The sequence below is a fragment of the Populus trichocarpa genome, chromosome 6 (assembly GCF_000002775.5).
Source record: "Populus trichocarpa isolate Nisqually-1 chromosome 6, P.trichocarpa_v4.1, whole genome shotgun sequence".
NCBI lineage: Eukaryota > Viridiplantae > Streptophyta > Magnoliopsida > Malpighiales > Salicaceae > Populus > Populus trichocarpa.
Genome location: NC_037290.2, coordinates 18,352,196 through 18,372,479, shown reverse-complemented (window position 1 = coordinate 18,372,479; position 20,284 = coordinate 18,352,196). Strand labels below are relative to the sequence as shown.

Here is a 20,284-nt window from a genome sequence, read left to right as displayed (position 1 = left end):
AATTTACCATTGATGCATGCTTTAGTTTTTTAACTTCTAAGATATTCTGGTCATGGAAAAAGAATTATTTATGGCGTATTGGATCATTACATTTGAATTGACAATTCTTTTACTTCGAGCCAAGGATGTGGCAATCCTCTTTATGGAGGCTTCAATTAAAAAGGCCATGTAACCTTATTCATGCAACCCAAAGTTTCTATTATTGGATGAAGATTAAAGATTTCTTAAATATGTTTTTGAACGATTAACTTCAAAAACTTACAGGGAATTAAGTTAATTGTTCATTCATACGAAAAGATGGCGCAGCCAAGCATGCAAGACGTGGAAACGTTAATTTAGTGGTGGCGAGAGATTAATTAGAATTTTATAATTATCTGCATAATTAAGTATCAGTGGACCAGGCTGTTTACACCAATGAGATAAGAGTTTGCAACGTGTTACTGAGATAAGCTTGAAACCATTCTTAAATTATCAGGTAACAATCGGGCTTGCTTTGTTTTGCTCGGCTTGGAATGCTTAAGAGGTGGAGTGATTATTTTTTGTTTGGTTTGGTTTTTATTAAAAAAATAATTAAATTGAAATTTTTTTTATTTAAAAAAACTAAAACCGGTTCAAACCGACCGGTTTCGGTTCGGTTCGGTTTTTTAGGACAAAAACCAGTTCAAACCGGTTTGGCTCAGTTTTTTCGGTTTGGCTTGGTTTTGGCTCGGTTTTTTTCAAGTTTTTTCAGTTTGAGTTCGGTTCGGTTTTTTTGGTTTCAAGCTTATAAAACCGAAACCGAACCGGTCGGTTTTTTCAAAATTTTAATCGGTTTTTTTCACGGTTCGGTTTTTTCGGTTATTGTTTTTCCGGTTTTCTCGACTTAATCTGTTTTTTGATTTTTTTGCTCACCCCTACTTAATAGCATCCCCGGAAGGTCCATTGTATTTTCCAAACATACACATGCAACAATTAAATGAAAACTAGTTATGTTAACAATTGCATATCGGATTAAAATTTTAAAATTTTTTAGGAAAAATGATGATTATGTTTTTAAACAAGTAAAAGAAATTTGATAATTTAATTAAATCTTAATTAATTTAATAATATAATAAGAAAATGAGGCAAAAAAAAATATTAATCTGAGCAAAGTTGGATTAACATGTGAAATTCATGACTGACATATGAGATCTAGATAACCATATAGAAATATAATACTATAAAAACTCGAAAAAAAGGATCTTAAAAAAATATTGAATGATGATATCGGAAAATAAAATAAGATAAAAAAATATGTCAACCTCTATTATTTTTTCAAACTCATGATCCGGGTCATAAGATGTTGAAGCACCATACATGAAAAAATAAAGCTCAATCCCTAAGAAATGAAACATTTAAGGATGAAATAAAAAAAAATTATACAATAAAAAAATAACAAATAAAGAAATAAAGGTTAAAATCGAAATAAAAAATAAATTAAAAGTTAACATAAATTTTTGAATTTAAAAGTTAAATTGAAAAAATAAAAATATCAACAAAAATAAAATAAAAAAATCACTAATATATAAGAATGATCCATATTATATAATAAAATTTATTGCCATTCAAATCTCATTTTCACAAGAATTAATTGCATTTATATACGCAAAGAAATGAGATTTCAAGTTCAAATCTCATTTTCATCAATCTATCGTAGTGGAACAAGACAACTATATCGTGAATGTAAAATGTTAAAATATAGACATAGTTTCCGGGAGTCTGAAAATCTGGTTTCGTTAAATTGACATTATTAAGTACTTAAGTTTCTCAAAACTATTACAATGTCATGTTCCATCTGTCATCTCAAAAGAACTGCAAAATGATTACTGATCCAATCTATTATTGATGGAAATTATCATCTTCTTCAACGACATTTGATTTATCAGACAGAAAAGGTTCTTCAAGAACAAGTTTTCCTTCTCTGGAGTCCTGAATCGTGATTTTAACTGCCTGCCTTTGATCGATTTCCAGCTTCGGATCGATCTCGTCTTCTTCCTTTATAAAGTCTTTTGCCTTTCCCCATAGCACAATATACAAACCAATAATCACAGCAACTCCTCCTATCAAGCTGCTATGTTACAGCATAGGATTTTAATGAGAACCCATAAAGGCAGTAATATATTTCATTAAGCTACTGACGGCACAAAAAGAAGAAAACTCGGAAAAGATAAAAGTTCAAATCCTATTACCCTCCAGTGTAAATCTCTTCATGGAGAAAAATAGCAGCCAATACGGTTACAATAACTGTGCATAGAGGATTGAACATTGCAGAGAAGAGGGGACCCCTTTGACAAATTACCCAGGCCTGAACAAAGAAAGAAAGCCCAGATCCTATAATTCCCTGTTCATACCAGATAATTTAACCTTCAGTAATTAATTAGGATATCAGTCGAGCATCAAAACAGCCAATCCCTAACAACAACTGGAACAGAAAGAACCACTTACTGTGAACAAACAACCAACAAGTTCCAAGTATGAATGCAGTTTCCATGCATCCAAATCTTTCTCTAAGAATAATGTTAGAATTCCTGACTGTAGTGTTGCCAAGAAACACATCCAGGCTGACAGGGATAGGTGGTCAGGATAGCTAGCTGTAAGCGGAACCTGTTAAAATTTGTAATATTATATTAGATACCAAAATGTTTACATGAGTGGAGAGCAATTTTAGATCCACGCACCTGCAAAATCAGCCATATTGACCAGCAACAAGTGCTCACAAATATAAACAGACAACCCAGCAACCAATCCTCACCTCCCGACCCAAAAATGGTTTTGTTAAGTAGCTTTGGTCCCCTGAGCAATGCCATTGATATGGCTCCACTGACACATATTACTGTTCCTACTATTTTCGCGATACTTCTGAAGCTTCCGATCTTAATCTTCTCCAATCTATTCAATTACAAAAAAAAAAAAACAACGCATTAATTACACGTTAATTTTGAAGTATGAAGTCCAAGAACTGGAGATCTAATTGACAAATGAGGTCTTGTCTACTGATCTCATAATCCAAGTACTGTTGATAGCTTCAATAGCACCATATATTTATGTGATGCTAAATGGTATCTCACTGTGAGCGTGTATAGTCCATCATCAATAAAGAAAGGGAAATTTAAAGTTTTGCTCAATTACCCGAGAGCTACTGCCATGACAAATGTGATGGCAGGAACGAGATTACCCATTGCACTTGCCATTGATGATGAGGCTAAGTATAGCCCCTCAGCAAAGACATTCTGATTGATCGTTACACTGTGGCAGGTTAAAGTAAGGAACGGTCATGTCAGCGGCTGGGGTTATTCGATCCTGATACATAAATTAAAGCTAAAAAAAAGAGATTGCTGTATGCATATACGTACCCTATAAATGAGGCCGAAAACACTAAACAAAAGCTCCTCAGTCCCAAAGAAGTCCCAGCTGATTTTCTCCTGTGAACGTAATTAAGATAATATTACATTACGAATTAATGTGTATGTATATAGAGACACATAGCAGTTTAAAGAATATAGAAAGTACCTTGAGAAATAAGATACGGGTACAATGACCAAAGTTGCTATAGCTTGCCTGTAGACAACAAAGACCCTAGGACTCATTCCATGTATAAGAGCAGCTCTTGTGATGAGAGAAACAATTGCATAGGAGAATTGCAATCCAAACATAGCCAATGTAGGCTTGGAATCGCCAAATGCCCCCATATCTTTGCTTGTCAATGCAACAAATTATTGTAACAAGCTCACATGTACATGTGTCTGTCAATATGTATGTATATATATAGGCTAGAGGCAAGCATACATACAGATTAAAAGCATAATCAATATACTGACAACATAATATTGTGTTCAGTGACATGGAGAGTGATGTATGGACTTATAAAAGAACAAAAATTCGATTAAAATAAGAACAAAAACTCACGACAGCATCTGGACTTCACTTGGAGAGAGACATCGAAAGAAGGGTTTTTCGGAAGGATCCAGTTGTGTATTGGCTGGTAAGATTTTTGATGACACCCACACGAGATATAGTATAAATTAAAAAAAAAGATAGGGATTGTACTTTACCTAATTATTATTTGTTCTTTCACGTAATATTGTGATTTCAATAGTAAATTTTTTAAAAAATTTTAATTTATTTCTTGAATTTTTATTTTGCATAATTAAGTTATTTTGAGCCCAAATTAATATCCGATTGTATTTTTTTAGGGATGATTGAATTTAAAGACAAAGAACTTAAGTTAAAAGGATGAGTAGAATAGGTGACGACTTTGAAATTTATTTCAAAAGTTTATTTTAGTTCCTTATTTTTTTTAGATATTAGATAACCAGTTCCTCTAATTTTCAAAAATCTAATTTTGGTATCAAAATTTATTTTCCTCTTTTTTCAATTTTTTTTTTAGTGGAAGAGAGAGGGAGGGTCGCCTAATTCTAGTGTAGAGAGAGAAAGTTTCTGTTGGAGATGATTTTGGCCACTAAAATGATTAATTTTTATGTCAAATAGTTCCATGTGATGAGAAGAGTTAAGATTATGTTTTTCTTTTACCTTGATAGGACCTAAAAAACAGATCTAAGCTCGAAAAAGTTTTTTGTTTCAGGTTGATTATGGATTTTAGGGTAGCTTTTTCCATTTTAAGGAGTCATGAATTGATTTAACAAGATTTCAATGGTGTTTTTTAGGGTTAAAATGGATTTTTGGGTGAAAAAACAAGAACCATTATAGTGGTCAGAATCTAGAGAATTATAAACAACACGTCGTTTAAAATAGAGGATACATCATTTATATTTTTTTTTGTCAAAGAATGGGGTAGAGGACATTTCTACCACTTTATTAACATTAAAAAACATTAAAAGCCCCTGTGTAGGCCTAAAATTGCAGGACAACATGCATACCTTTTTTTTGTGGGCTAGGCATTTCGCCTAGTTTACCAGGCCCACAGTGTATGGCTTCACTTGTTTTTTATTTTTTTTGTTAATACATTTTTTATATGCTTTCTGAAAATGATTTTTTATTAATACATCTTCTCTTTTATTTTTTGGCTTTTTTAGCTCTTTTTAAATAACAATTATTTTTAACTATATTGTGTGTGTTTAATTTCTAAAGAGATTAGTATGATTCTTCTATAATTTTTTAATATTTTATGTAGATTATATATTTATTTTTTATAATATTTTTAATATGTCCAGTCTTGCATAATATTTTTTTTCCTTTTATTTTATGTGTGTGTTGGTTTCTATTGTAAATTGATTTTAATAAATAAATTCATTAAACACAACTAGGTAAATGACTAATTTTTTTGCTCTTAGATAAAGGTTTTTTTTCATGTTATCGTGATAGCTTTATATATATATATATATTCTTTCTTTTCTTTTTCCTGTGTGCTATCGTTGCCTTTTTTTCCCGCTCCATATGATTAAAATAAAGCTAGCTTATGTAGTTGGTTGGAACTATAACCCGAGTTATTGAATTTCTCTTTCTTAAAAAAACAAAACATGCTTGCAACACCTAAATAGTTTACTGGAAAAAAATATAGACTCGCAACGTAGCACGGATACCAATCTAGTATATATATAACATAGTAAATATTCACTATGTCCTTACATTCTAAAATATACCAATTATATCCTTGTATATGAAATTAGTTTTCAATCTATCATTCTTAAAATCATTAGAAAACATTAACTGATTTGTACATCAAACCAATTTAATTCAGTCAAACTTGTAGAAACTATAGGTTCTAAGCTATTAGGTGATGATCTAACACACATACACACACACACTTATATATTTCAATATAATTCCTTGAAAACTTCAATTTAAAAACAATTTATAGATATAAATTTCTCTTCCTTTTAATCATATAATCATGTTTTATATGTATTCATCAATTCTCTTCCCCATTGTCATCAACAAAAAACATATAGGGAAAATATAGCAATTATAGAGAAATAAAATATAAAACCATTGCATAGTGTTCAAATGATAATATTCATTAAAATAAGGGAAGAAAAGTACTAAAAACATAAAAAAAAATGTGAAAACATTAAATAATTATGGTACAATTGTCTGGGTGGTGGATAGCGAGAGAGCAAACTAATCATTACATCTTTGATATAGTGCACATCCTCTCAAATGTGATGCAACTCACCCAAACAAATTAGTAACGACTAATGCATGCAATTTTTGTTGGAAAGGACAAAATAGTTATCACACTATAGGTGAACAATGCAATGTGAGGGGCTACAGTATTAAAACCTCCTTCTATTTTAGTTGTTTGTTAATTTGTTATAGTTTTTTTATAAGAAAAACTAAAAATAAATCATGATTAATAATCAATTCAAATATCTAATGAAATAAAATTTTGAGAAAAAATATTTTAAAATTCTTTATATATATATATATATATATATATATCCCTTATGAAAATGTCATTTTTTATCTTATGAAAATGTCCTTGGAATCACCATAAGAAAATTTTATTTTTTTAAGAAATAAAATAAAACATAAAATAATAAAAAATTGAAAAAACTTGAAAACCCTATAAAAATTGAAAAAATTAAAAAATAAGAAAAAGAAGTCAGTGTATACAAGAAAGAGAAAAAAAAAGAAGGTCAGGTTTGCGTACATGGCCTCGATGGTTGATCACGCCTAGACCTTAAAAAAAAAAGCCCTAGTGTATGAGCCTGCCTACCCAGGCCTAAGCACCAGGGCATGATTATTCATTTCTTTTGTTTAAGGGATAATGATATGTGGTGGATGGAAAAACATGGAGAGAAATTATTTTGAGTTAGAAATCCATTTTATCTAATTATTTTCATCTAAAAACACTTATAAATATCATAAAAAGCCTCACTAAACTACTTGTCAAACACAAAAACATTGAAAAACAAAACCCAATCTCATTTTTTAGGTGTGTTATGAGAAAAAATTAACACCATTAAATTTTTTTTATCGAATAAAATTTTTTGACACAAAAAACAACAAGTTTCTTCATCGAAAAATGGCTAAACATATGTATTTTTTTCTTTCCTCACCATTATCAGGATACTTTCTCTGTCATTTTTTAAAGCCAAGAACCAAGAAAAAGGGGGTTTTATGATGGTGATATTCTAACGACATATTTGGTAATTTTACAAGTCATGGGGGCTTTTTTTTTTTTTTGTAACAAAAGCAACTACTTTTTTAAAAAATATGGTTTTATGATGTGGCCACTTGATGTTTTTCAATAATAATTTATTTTTTATCAGGCATTGAAGTATTTTCTAAATATTATTTGCAATTTTATTTAGATAATATAGTGCAGCAATCAAGTTTTATAATGTACTATCTAGGCATTATTAGAGTATTTTTTTGGAAGAAAAAAAATTAATTATGAATTCAAATTTGACATATATTTGACAACATCTTTTTAGAAAATGAGAAAGTGACATATTGGACAACATTGTTTTTAAATATTGAGAAGCATGCACATTCGATTGGCTCGAGTTAACCAGTGTCAAATCCTCGATCTAGATCATGAGACTATTATAACCCTATAGGAAGCAAATAAAAAACAATCACAAAGAAAAATTCTTAACTGATCCAATGCAGTCTAAGCCATGCACCCCATTATGTATAAAAGCCTTTTATAAATTTTTCTTGTAATTATATGACAACAAAAATACATATAAAAATATTAAGCATGAACAAAATAGTGGGATGTTCTTCAGAGACTACGATAATCCTACCGAAAGCAAACCAAAGCATATTATGAACATCAATTAAAAACAACTAAATACAAAAGAATTAAATTGAGAAACAAAAGTTAATGAAAAATAATCCACGAAAACATGGGATAAAATAAATAAATAATAAAAGAAAATAAAGGTTAGGTATGTGGGGCCTAGGCGATCCAATAACCCTTGGCCTTATTAAAAACAAGCCAAGTGTGTGGGCTTGTCAGCCCAAACCCGCATGTAGAGGCTTTTTATTTTTTGATTTATTAAACTAGGTAGATGATATATAATTGTTTTTTTTTTTTAAAAAAAAAATGATGTTATGTTTGATGTGCCAAATGGCACATGATGTGCAACCTAGAATACCTCTAGGCTAGAAAATATGGGTCGATGAATTTTTTATTCTAAAATCTATTTTAAACCATTTGTTACTTGAAAATAACTAAAAAAAATCAACACAAACCCAAAAATGATTTCCCCATAATTCGGAGTGAGAAACTTTTCTTTTGATTATTGCTGATCTTGTTCTCCATGTGACCAAGTTGGCAGTGAGGAGTCATTGCTTTTGGAGCTTTGTTCATTATTTTTAAGCACAAATGATACTTGTGATGCCAACCAGACCATTGTCTTGCTAAGACAAGTTAAGCGGGGATCAATGAAACTTGTGATGCCAACCAGACCATTGTCTTGCTAAGACAAGTTAAGCGGGGATCAGAGAAGAAGATTCTTATATGAAACTTGTGATGCCAACCAGACCATTGTCTTGCTAAGACAAGTTAAGCGGGGATCAGAGAAGAAGATTCTTATATGAAACTTGTGATGCCAACCAGACCATGTGGGCTGACTAATAGCCTGAATTTCTTTAACATGAGAAACTATGGATGCGTCTGTACGTGGAATAGAATGTTCTCATTGACTAATTAAGGTACGTGGCAAAGAGACAGAGGTCATGCACGCACTGAGGAAAGAGTTTTTTCAAAAAAAAATTAAATAGCACACCCATCAAAAATATTTTGAATATATATATATATATACATACATATATATATATATATATATATATATATATATATATATATATATATATATATATATATATATCACTACACCATTAAACAGTTTTACCACGGACTAATTACATCGGTGACAGGAATGAACTCCGTCGGTGAAATAATTACCGACGGCCTCACCGACGGAACACGTCCGTCGGTATAATAGTCGTCGGTAACTCTCATTTCCGTCGCTAATTCTGTCGCAAATAAAAAAACTCACCGATGGAACACCGACGGTCTTACAGACGGATACACGTGCGCCAAAAAAAAAGTTTCCCGCGGGAACATTACCGACGGAATAAATCCGTCTGCAATTTCAACGGTAATTACCGACGGACTATCCGTCGGTAATTATGGCATCACTAGTAATTGTTTGCCAACCCTCTGTGAAATACCGACAGATATTATCCGTCTGTATGTAATCACCGACGGAATATATCCGTCGGTAATTATGGCATGGCTGGTAATTGTTTGGCAACTCTCTGTGAAATACCGACGGATATTATTCGTCGGCATATCCGTCGGTATGTATTTTGAAATATATAAAAAAATAATTTATTAATAGTAAAAAACCTTAATAAACAAATAAAATTGGATTAAACATTAAAAATATAAAAGTAATGTTAAATAATATTCATTACAAATTTAATGTGTTTAAAAAACAAAATTAAACTAGAATAGCGGCGGAGCTGGAGGAGAAGGAGGAGGAGGAGGAGGAGGCTAGTTGTTCCTGGGACCATACGGCCAAAAAGAAGCTGCACAAGTATCGTCACCCATCTTTGATCTCATCTCCATGACTATTCGATGGAGCTCATCATAATTCGTCGAGAGTTGTTGATTTTGTTGTTTCAACGCAATGAACTCCTCAGACAGGGTGTTCGATAGTGATGGAGAGCTTCCAACGGTTGAGACACTACGAGCCGAACGCAAGTTTTCAGCCGTAGTGTTGGAGAGCCCGTAGACCCGATTTTTATCGGGTCCACCAGATGATCCCACCTCCATCCACAAATCTGGATCGAAATCTGGATGGGTCGACGGATTGTCCCCATATCTCTCCCTCAACCGGCTATTATAGGTCTCCTGAAAATTCTGTCGGTAAAAAAATCATCAAATGCAATTCAAGATGCAATTCAAGAAAATAATAACTTACAAAATAAAATGAATGAACGAACATACCACGAAGTGCTGAGCACGGTTATCCACGAACTGCTGCACCCCCTTTTGGCGGTCTTGACTCCGCACATGCGTCTCTACAAACAGCTCCATTGGACTCGGTTCACGTCCAAGAGACGTAGCCTGTAAGGAAAAAATAGGTTGAAAGTTAAATATATTATAAGGAACGACAAATCAATTAACGATATATTTCATTAAAATTAATCTTACCATCCGCTTTGCATGTGCGCTGAATGGGACGGATCCGCCAGTGTGTGGTCACCGAACCATGAATTTGCCGATTCCGGTTGTCGGCGCCGGACTGTGAGCGCCGTGAGAACCGCTCTGAGGTCACGTGCTCAATATATGCCATCCATATTTCCCCCGAGATGAATGACGGTTTGAATTTCTGCCAAACCGCCACCTCATTCCATCCTTCAAGACCGTTATCCCTCGCATGTCTTTTTGATTTTTTTTGGGTGTCATACCAAAAATCACGCAACCTACTTTCATAGTAACAAATTAAAATTTAAAACATAAAATTATAAAACAAAATAAATATTATTTTCGATGTTACCTAGTTGCCGCGTGATTCTCTCATACCCTCCTCACAACATTGTTGTCCGCCCTATCCCACTCAAATTTGTTCTGTGTATATAAATAATTCATATAAAATAAAAATAGTACAAGATATAAAATTATAAAAATCATTTATTAAAAATAAGCTGGAAATTAAAAATTAACACTGACCTGAAATCGCTTAAACCATGCATCGATATTAGGTTTCCACTCAGGATGTATGGAAATCTGGCTCCATTGAAACAATGGAATCTCCATTGACGATTTGAACGTCAATGTTATAGTCCTTGCAGCCTCAATGTTTGTGAACCTGAAATTAAATAAAAGTAGTAATATTAATTAGTTGTTTATAAATTATGTTATAAGTATATATATAAAAAAATTAAAACCTAAACAAACTTACATTGAGAGGTCATCCTTCCATTGTGCCTGGTACTTGCGGGTGAATTGACCCCGCTGTGAAGGCACACCGCTTCTGCGCTGTGAAACCGCGCTAGAAGAGGCAACATCACAAGTTGGCGTAGATTCCTCGCCGTGATCAGCACCTAAGGATACGTCCTCCTCGCTGCTAGAAGAATTAGCTGCAACCGTCTTCTGACGACGTGCTGTAGATTTCATTCTACGCATCTACACAAATTTATACGAATAATTACATAATTAACTTCGATTATTTTAAAAAAAATTCGATAGAGTCTCCCCTATACTGGGAGGTCCCAAGTTATCGACAAAATCATATTACACTTCCAATTTTATTTCACATCCCGATCCAATCATGTTGGATCTCAACCCAACTCATCATCATCAACACAACATTTTATTCAATAACATCATATAATGATATTCAAGTAAAAGAATCAATTTCAACTATGGACATTCATTGTTAAATTGGTACTTAGAGTTACAAACATTAGATTAAAGTCATACATTCAAATTTACGGATTAATATTACATTTCAAGTTTTAGGAGACAAGACTCTTAATTTATAAATAATTACATGGTCAAAAGCAAAAGGTAACTAAATCAATATCATTCCTAACACGATCGACCCTAATGGACCTCAAAATAGAAATTAACGTGTACAAATAAATACAAAAATGTAATAACAAGCAATAACAATGACATGTAAACAATAATATCCTAAAATTAAGATAAACTAATTAAATTTAATTCTATATTTCAATTAACATTTAAAACATAAATTCAACAATAACGATTATAGCAATACAAACAATAATATCCTAAATTAAGATAAACTAACTAAATTTAATTCTATATATATATAAATTAACATTTTTAACATAAATTCAACAATAACAATTATAGCAATACAAACAATAATATCATAAAATTAATAAATACAATGAAAAAACTAAAAAACACTACACAAAACAACATAAACACAAAACAAACAATACACAAAACTAAAAAACACTATATCAATTCAAAATAAATTTGAGAATAAAAAATGCTTACCTTAATAGCGTGTTGAATTTAAGATTTTATCTACAAACAATACACAAAACAAAGAACACCAAAAAAAATAATCATAATTAAAATAAAAAAATACAAAGATAAAGAAAAAAGAATACATACCTTTTAAAACTACCACCAAAACAATAAAATCCCTTCCAAAAGCCAAATATAAACCGAGAGGAGAAGAGAAACGGAGAAAAGAGAAACGGAGCCAGAGAAAAAAATGAACCAAATGGGGGGATGAGGGGTTTTATATAACAATTTTTCCGATGGTATTACCGACGGAAATTAATTGTTGTCGGTGGCATTAAATTCCGTCGGTAATACCGTCGGAAATTAATTGAAATGCGCACAAAAAAAGTTCGAAAATCCCGCCAGACTTTTCGATCCGTCGGTATTTGTGCAGACGGACACGTGTCAGACATGCGTGCGCTTCGGGATGTGCGTAAATCCATCAGTGATTCTGTCGGTATTGTACGTCGGTAAAGCCGTCGGGGTACCCGTCGGTGATTGTGGCACAATCCCGTAATTTTTTTGTAACTTTCTGTGAAATACCGACGGGTTAATGTCCGTTGGTGAATCCTTCGGTGAAAATGGCACAACCCCGTAAATGTTTTTCAACTCTCTGTGAAATACCGACGGGTTATAGTCCGTCGGTATACCCGTCGGTGAAACCGTAAATTTTTTTTTTTTTATGTAACCCTGTCACAAAATCTTGAATTGCAATCTTATAGTATACATAACACAATAACAAGGGCTGACCATTAAAGAAGAATAAATATTTCATGTTTCAAATTATTACATTATAAAATAAGGCTTTAGAATATGTTTAGTTAGTCGGAATTTTCATCTTCGTCCTCTATTGAATTGTTATTATCAGCTTCATCACACTCTTCAATTTCGTTATCATCTTCTTCAACAACATTCTTTTTTCCACTAGTAGAGCTCGGAATAACATTCAACTCCTCTGCGTCAACATCAACAAGACAATCGTTGAAAACACGAAAATTCGAGTTTTCTTCTAAGTCAATCGACGGAGCAACTCGGTATGGTTCAACCAACTCACTAGCTTGAAAGACTTCATCTATCACACTTGTGTCTTCGTTCTCATCCTGAACAACCTCGACACGACCCTTGGGTTTTGTTTTTAAAATGGATAACCAATCAACTCTTGATCGGTCCTTTCTAAAGGAAGGGTTGTATGTGTAATAAACTTATTGGCATTGCTTTGCGAAAACAAAGACGTCGTTTACGTTGCAGTGTTTAGCTTTTGAGTTGATTTCAACGAGACCATAGTGAGGATCTACTCTGATTCCTCTATCAGTTGTGTCATACCAATAGCATTTGAATGAAAACACTCTATTTTGCTCGCTATGATATTGCAGTTCGATGACCTCTTCTAATCTACCGTAGTAGTCAACTTCAAACTCATTAGAAGTCGATCCCTTAATACAAACACCGCTGTTATATGTCTTTCTTCCATGCCCGTATTCTTCAATATGAAAGACATATCCATTAACAAAATACCCGTTATAGCACTTGACTTTTCTTTCAGGGCCCAGACATAGTAAAGACAGTGAAATAGCAGCACTACCTCCCATTTGATAAACCTAGCTTGTAAATTAAATAAAACAATAATCAATAAACGGATATTATGTAACATTGACTACAATTAATTACATTGCAAGAGATAATGAGTTTGTGATAGGACGTACATGTGTTCTAAACCATGTGGCAAATTGTTCATCTTGTAATTGAAAGATCTGGGATTCGGTCAGCTGTGAGTTATTGGACAGTAAGTATCGTTGATGTTGCCTGCAAGGTTGTTCCAAATTATATGAGTGTGGTATCACAAAACATAAATAGTACACTCTTAACAAAGTTTAAGTCGAACATTTACTTACTTAATAAAAGGTCTCAGCTCATCACAGTTAAATAGAACATAATTGTGTGCTTGTCTGAACTCTATTTAAGACAAATATCTTCCCCTCACAACATTTTTAGGTGTGGGTCGTCTAGGATTGGAGAATATTGACAAGTTCCCACTTGAAGGCACTTCACCACCATCATCATGCCGCGAAACACGGTTTATCCTCGTTCTCAAATGAGGTTCGAAATAGTATGAGATAAATGTTGAGATCTCCTCAACAATATAGGCCTCACATATTGACGCCTCAACATGCACCTTGTTCTTAACCTTTTTTTAAGATTGAACAAGTACCTGCATATATATATATATATATATATATATAATTATCAATTAAAAACATTAAAATAAAAATAAAAAAATTTAATTATAAATTACATAGCTCATGTAATATCTAACCTCTCGAATGGATACATCCATCTGTACTGGACTGGTCCAACTTTTACCTCAAACGGTAAATGTACAGGTAGATGCTCCATTGAGTCAAAAAATGATGGAGGGAATATCATCTCAAGTTTGCATACTGTCTCGACGATATTCTTTTCAAGCCTTTCAATGTGATCAACATTCAACTTGCTAGAGCATATATCTCTGAAGAAATGACTGATCTCCGTTAGTGCATCCCATATCCCCTTTGGCAACAAATCATGAAAAGCTAATGGGATGAGTGTTTACATAAACACATGGCAGTCATGACTCTTCATTTCATATAATCTGCATTCCTCCGTATTAACCAGCCTTGATATGTTCGAGGCATGTCCATCGGGGAAACGCAGACTCTTAAGCCATTTGTAGACTAGTAGTTGTGTGTTTTTCTCTAGCACGAAGCTTGCTCTTGGTTTTGCGACTCATGACCCATCACAAACCAACTCCATATTTTTACGGTTACAGAACAACGCTACATCCAATCTAGCCTTGATGTTGTCCTTTGTCTTCCCCTTCACATCCATGACGGTGTTGAAAATGTTCTCAAACATGTTCTTTTCAATGTGCATGACGTCAAGGTTATGGCGGAGAAGATTGGTCTTCCAATAAGGATGCTCCCAAAAGATACGTCACTTCACCCAATTATGGGTCAAACCAAAACCAGAAAACTTCTGCTTACCTAATTGGAGACCAAACACAATGTCACCGTACTCTGACACAACATCAAACAATTCTTCACCGGAAAGACGCGGGGGTGCAACATCATTTTCAACTCTACCAACAAAGAAATCCTTTCTGTTCTTTCTGTACCTGTGGTTATGTGGCAAGAAACGACGGTGACAGTAAAAAAAAGAAGCTTTACCCCCGTTTGTTAGCGTGAATGCCTTGTTGTTCTCCGTACAGTATGGACATGCTAGCTTTCCATGCATGCTCCAACCAGAAACCATTCCATAAGCTGGGAAATCATTGATAGTCCACATCAAAGCCGCTCTCATAATAAAATTCTGTTTCCTTGAGATGTCATAAGTCAAAGCTCCAGAGGACCACAACTGCGTCAACTCATCAATCAACGGACGAAGACAAACATCTATATTCCGCCTCGGACTGCTCGGACCTGGTATGACCATAGATAAAAACATGAACTCCGGCCTCATACACATCTCCGGTGACAAGTTATAAACCGTCAGTATGACCGGCCAACAAGAATAAGGAGCAGCAAATGACCCGAATGGGTTGAATCCGTCTGTACACAACCCAAGACGCACGTTCCTTGACTCAGCTGAAAAGTGAGGATGCATATTGTTAAAGTGTTTCCAAGCTTCACCATCAGAAGGATGAACCATCACTTCATCAACCGCATGGTGTGATTGGTGTCATGTCATGTACTCAGCAGTCCTTGGTGACATGAATAACCTCTGCAATCTAGGTGTGATTAGGAAGTATCTAAGTTTTTTATATGCCACGAGAGTCTTCCCTCTACCAGTTCTGGGTTTGTAACGGGAATGCCCGCATGTCATGCACTTGGTCATCTCAGCATTTTCAAGGTAGTATAACATGCAGAAGTTAGGGCATATATCAATTTTCTGGTATCCTAAACCGAGGGGTTTCATCATAGGACTTGGCAGCATAGAAGTTCTCTTTCAGCCTGTTCCCTTCAGGTAAAATGCTTCTCGCCCATTCAATAATCTTGTCATAATCGGCCTCACTCAACCCGTGATCTGACTTGATGGTGAACACCTGTGCTACGGCTGATAATTTACTGTGGTTCGTGTAGCCATCCCATAATGGTTCGTCAGAATCTCTCAACAGATCAAAAAACCTTGCTGCATCTGCATTATGTTCTTTTTCTACAATTGGACATTCCCTGACATTACCTTCACTCATTCTCATTGCATCTATAACCATATTCCTGTAAGGATTACTGTTCTCATTTCCAACTTCATGCATGTTGCTAGCACTAGAAGTTGACCCAACCACCTGTTCTTCCATGCTTTCATGATGAACAAATAGTTCTCCGTGAGCATACCAACACAGGTAATCCTCCATGAACTCTTTGGTTAGAAGATGCATCATTACAACATCTTGATGCAGAAACTTTAAATTTTTACACTTCCTGCATGGACACCTAATACCGCCATCAGTAAAATTCCTCGGAATAGATGTTGTGAAATTAATAAAACCCTGGACACCGTTACAATAATCCATCCTCCACAATTCTTGGGGTGAGTCCCGATACATCCATGAACGATCATCCATGACTTCTATTGAACCTCTATAAAACATAACAAAAATATTGGTTTTCCCCGACATTATCCAACAAACTAAAACAACACTTATGTTAAATATTCATTATCAATTATCAACTATCAACGTTCATACATACAAATTTATACATATATAAATTTACAGAAATCACAACTTCAAAATAGAATTGATAACAATTAAACAAGACTCGTTAAACAAGCTATTAATTATTTATTTCATCACAACGACACATTTAATTCGGTGTAATTCAAATAAAATTTCAACAATTTACAAACAAACTATAACAACTACAAAATTATACATTCATACTACAAGTTTCTTTGATAAATAACAATTAAACAAGTACAAACGTTAACAAAATACATATACTGCAACAATAAAATTCATAATTAAATATGAAAACTAAAAAGGATAGATTTACTTACAAAAAAATGATAAAATCTACAAGAAACGGATATTGTGACCACGTACAAGATATAAGAAATTAACTTGAGTGCTCGTGTTGAGAATAGTGGAGAGTTGGGATGGGTGGTTGGCTGCAGTTTGGGAGGGGAGAGGTGGGATGGGAAAGAAGAAGAAGGAGAAACAGAGGAAGAGAGTGTTGGCAAATGGGTGGGTATATAATTGTTTTTTCCGATGGAATCACCGACGGAAGGAATCCATCGGTGACAGTGCCACGTCACTGTATGGCTATCTCAGTTTGAATCCCTCGGTCATTCCGTCGGTAAAATCGTCTGACGTCACCACGCCGTTGCATATTTCCAGACAAACTGTATACCCCGTCGGCGAAACGGTCGGTATATACCGACAGAATATTGCCGTCGGTATATACCGACCATTTCGCCAACGGATCTAGGCTGTCGGTATATACCGACAGATTTTGAGACGAAATTATTTCCGTCGGTAATTATTACCGACGGAAAAATTCTGTCGGTAATTCTGTTGGTTTTCTCTGGTTTTCTGGTAGTGTATATATATATATATATATTAGGGTTTGCAATATTTATATCCAGACTCAAATAAAAAATTTAATTACCGAAACTTATTGGAGTATAAATTAACCAAACCCAATCCAATCAGGTTTCGAGTATATTATTCATCAGATTGGTTATAGGGTTTATAGTAGTCTATTTATTATCCTTGATTGGTGATTTTGGAATCACATGCTTGTGTTTTTTAGACCTAAATGACACTCTAGGTTTCATGACCAACTCTATTGCAATAACTTTATGGATTGAAGCACAAGAACTCATATTTTATTTTCCTCAAAAACACCACCTTCATCACTTTATTAACTCCTTCAAGAAAAACAGAAGTGAGAAAGTTTTTGGAGATATTATAAAGGAGAGGAGACTGAAAATATGGCTTAAAAAAAAGAAAAAAAAAAAGAGAAAGAGGCTTTGAAAGGAAAGTATATTTAGGGAGGTTATAATCTTAAAAAAATAGCATGAAGCCGAACGGATAAAAAAAGTTCTTATTCCTCTAGTGGCTAGTGCCTTTTTTGCACTACTAAAACTGTCACAATCTTGTTTATTTATTTTTTATTTTATTTTATCATTGGAAGTGATGCATGCAACCCTTTAGAATATGTTATTTGCTTAATTTTTTTTACCTAAATACTTTTGTTGACTGTGGAAAGATATAGAGTACAAAGCCTGGACTTGGCCCGCATGGAACAATTGCAAATTATCAAGGCCGTTTTGCTGGAAGGTTCCTACTTCCAACCCGCCCATTGAGATGAAGGAGGTTTGGAATTCAGTTGTTACTGGTATTCCTACTTTCGCTTTTGCTGAATGGTAGAATAATTTTCTAAATAAAAAATAATTTATAGGTACTAAAAAAGTAAAAATAAGTAAAAAAATAGATATAAGAATACCATTTATAATAAATATGTAAAAATATTAATTAAAACTAAGCCAACACGGGATATTCTATCATGCTCACGATCTAAATTATATGACTAGAATAATCTGATATAAAAATAAAAAGAATTATAAAACTTTTTTTTTAAAAAAAAATTGTTAACTTTTTAGGCCCCGTTTGTTTGCTAGAAAGTAATTTCCTTTTAGAAAGTGAATTCCGAAAAGTGAATTATTTTCCGATGTTTGGTAGTGTAATGGAAAATAAGTTGGAAAACATTTTCTAGTATTTGGTTATGTCATAGAAAATGAGCTGGAAAATAACTTATTAATGTTTTATTTTTTTCAAGTTTATTAAAATAATGAGGAACAAATCTTACAAATTAAAAAGTTGAATGAGAATGAAATTGAAAAAAAATATAATTTCATAAATTATCTCAAATAAAATAAATAATAATCAAAATAATAGAAATCAAATCTAAAAAATAAAAAAAATTGAAAGATGAAGAAATTAAAGTAATAATAATTAACATTTCATAAATTATTTCAAATAAAATAAGTAACAATCGAAAGAATGAGGACCAAATTTGATAAATAAAAAATTTCAATTAAAAAATGATAAGGGAAAAGCAAATAAAAATTATAAAAATAAGGACAAAAGTTAATATAAAAATTAAATTCTAAGGGATGAAATTGAAAAATAAATATTCAAAACAAAATATATATAGCAATCAAAAGTTCGAGGACCAAATTTAATATAATCAACAAATAATATGACATTTTTAAATTTTTCACAATTTCCGGAAAGTGTTTTCCGCCCAAAATAAAAGGAAAACACTTTCCTGGAAACCAAGCCAAGTGTTTTCCGTTGACCAACTTTCCTAATGACAAACAAACACAGGAAAATTTGGAAAGTGGTTTCCCGGAAACCATTTTCCGGGAAACAAACACACCCTTAAACTTGTGCCCGAGTCATTAAACTTGAAGCACTCAATTTAGAAAAATCAGGAATCGAATCCCAAAAAAATTAAATATTAAATGATGAATTTGAATAAAAAAAATTTATAATCATATAGAAGAATTTTAAAAAATAGCAATTCAAAAATAAGGATCAAGATCACTACAACTACTATTATTCATAAGCAATACCATCACTATTATTATTATTATTATTACCACCACCACCACAATTATTGCTAATATTATCATTATTAGTAATAATAGCAGCATTGCTATTAATATTATTACTGTTTTAACAGTCAACACCACAAGCATCATCGCTATTATTATTATTGTTACTATTATTATTATTATCATTATTATTATCATCACAACAACTATTATTAGTATTATATTATCATCACTATTCTTCTTTATCTTCTTCTATCTCATATTATTATTATTATTATTATTATTATTAGGGAGATTGGCTGCTCTTAACAGATTCATTGCTCGTTTGGGAGAGCCTACTCTATCATTCTTCAAGACATTAAGAAATATAGCTAACTTTGAATGGACTGAAGGTTGTCAAAGGGCTTTTGAAGAACTTAAGATTTATCTATCATTCCCTAAGATTCTATCTCAACCACAAGAGAATGAAGACCTATTTCTCTAGCTAAGGGTGATAGATTCAATAATGAGTTCAGTTCTAGTAAAAGAAGATGAAGGCATACAATGACCTTTATATTACTCTAACTAAACTTTCCATGATGCAAAAACAATATACTTAAAGGTGAAGAAAGTAGCTATTGCACTGGTACACGCTTCTAGAAAGTAAAAGCCATACTTTCAAGCTCATCAAACAACCGTATTGACATACCAACCGTTGAGACA

General features: G+C 33.0%; 1 protein-coding gene across 1 annotated transcript; it reads right to left on the bottom strand.

Moving 5' to 3' along the window:
* Positions 1–1,726: 1,726 nt before the first annotated feature.
* LOC7485278 (WAT1-related protein At4g30420) lies at positions 1,727–3,740 on the bottom strand. Its single transcript, XM_002309345.4, has 7 exons — positions 3,529–3,740; positions 3,372–3,440; positions 3,148–3,264; positions 2,697–2,907; positions 2,464–2,622; positions 2,208–2,359; positions 1,727–2,086 (listed from the first exon to the last, which is right to left on the bottom strand). Exons 1-7 carry the CDS (start codon positions 3,705–3,707, stop codon positions 1,858–1,860), a joined length of 1,116 nt encoding a protein of 371 aa, XP_002309381.3. The 5' UTR covers positions 3,708–3,740; the 3' UTR covers positions 1,727–1,857.
* Positions 3,741–20,284: the final 16,544 nt, after the last annotated feature.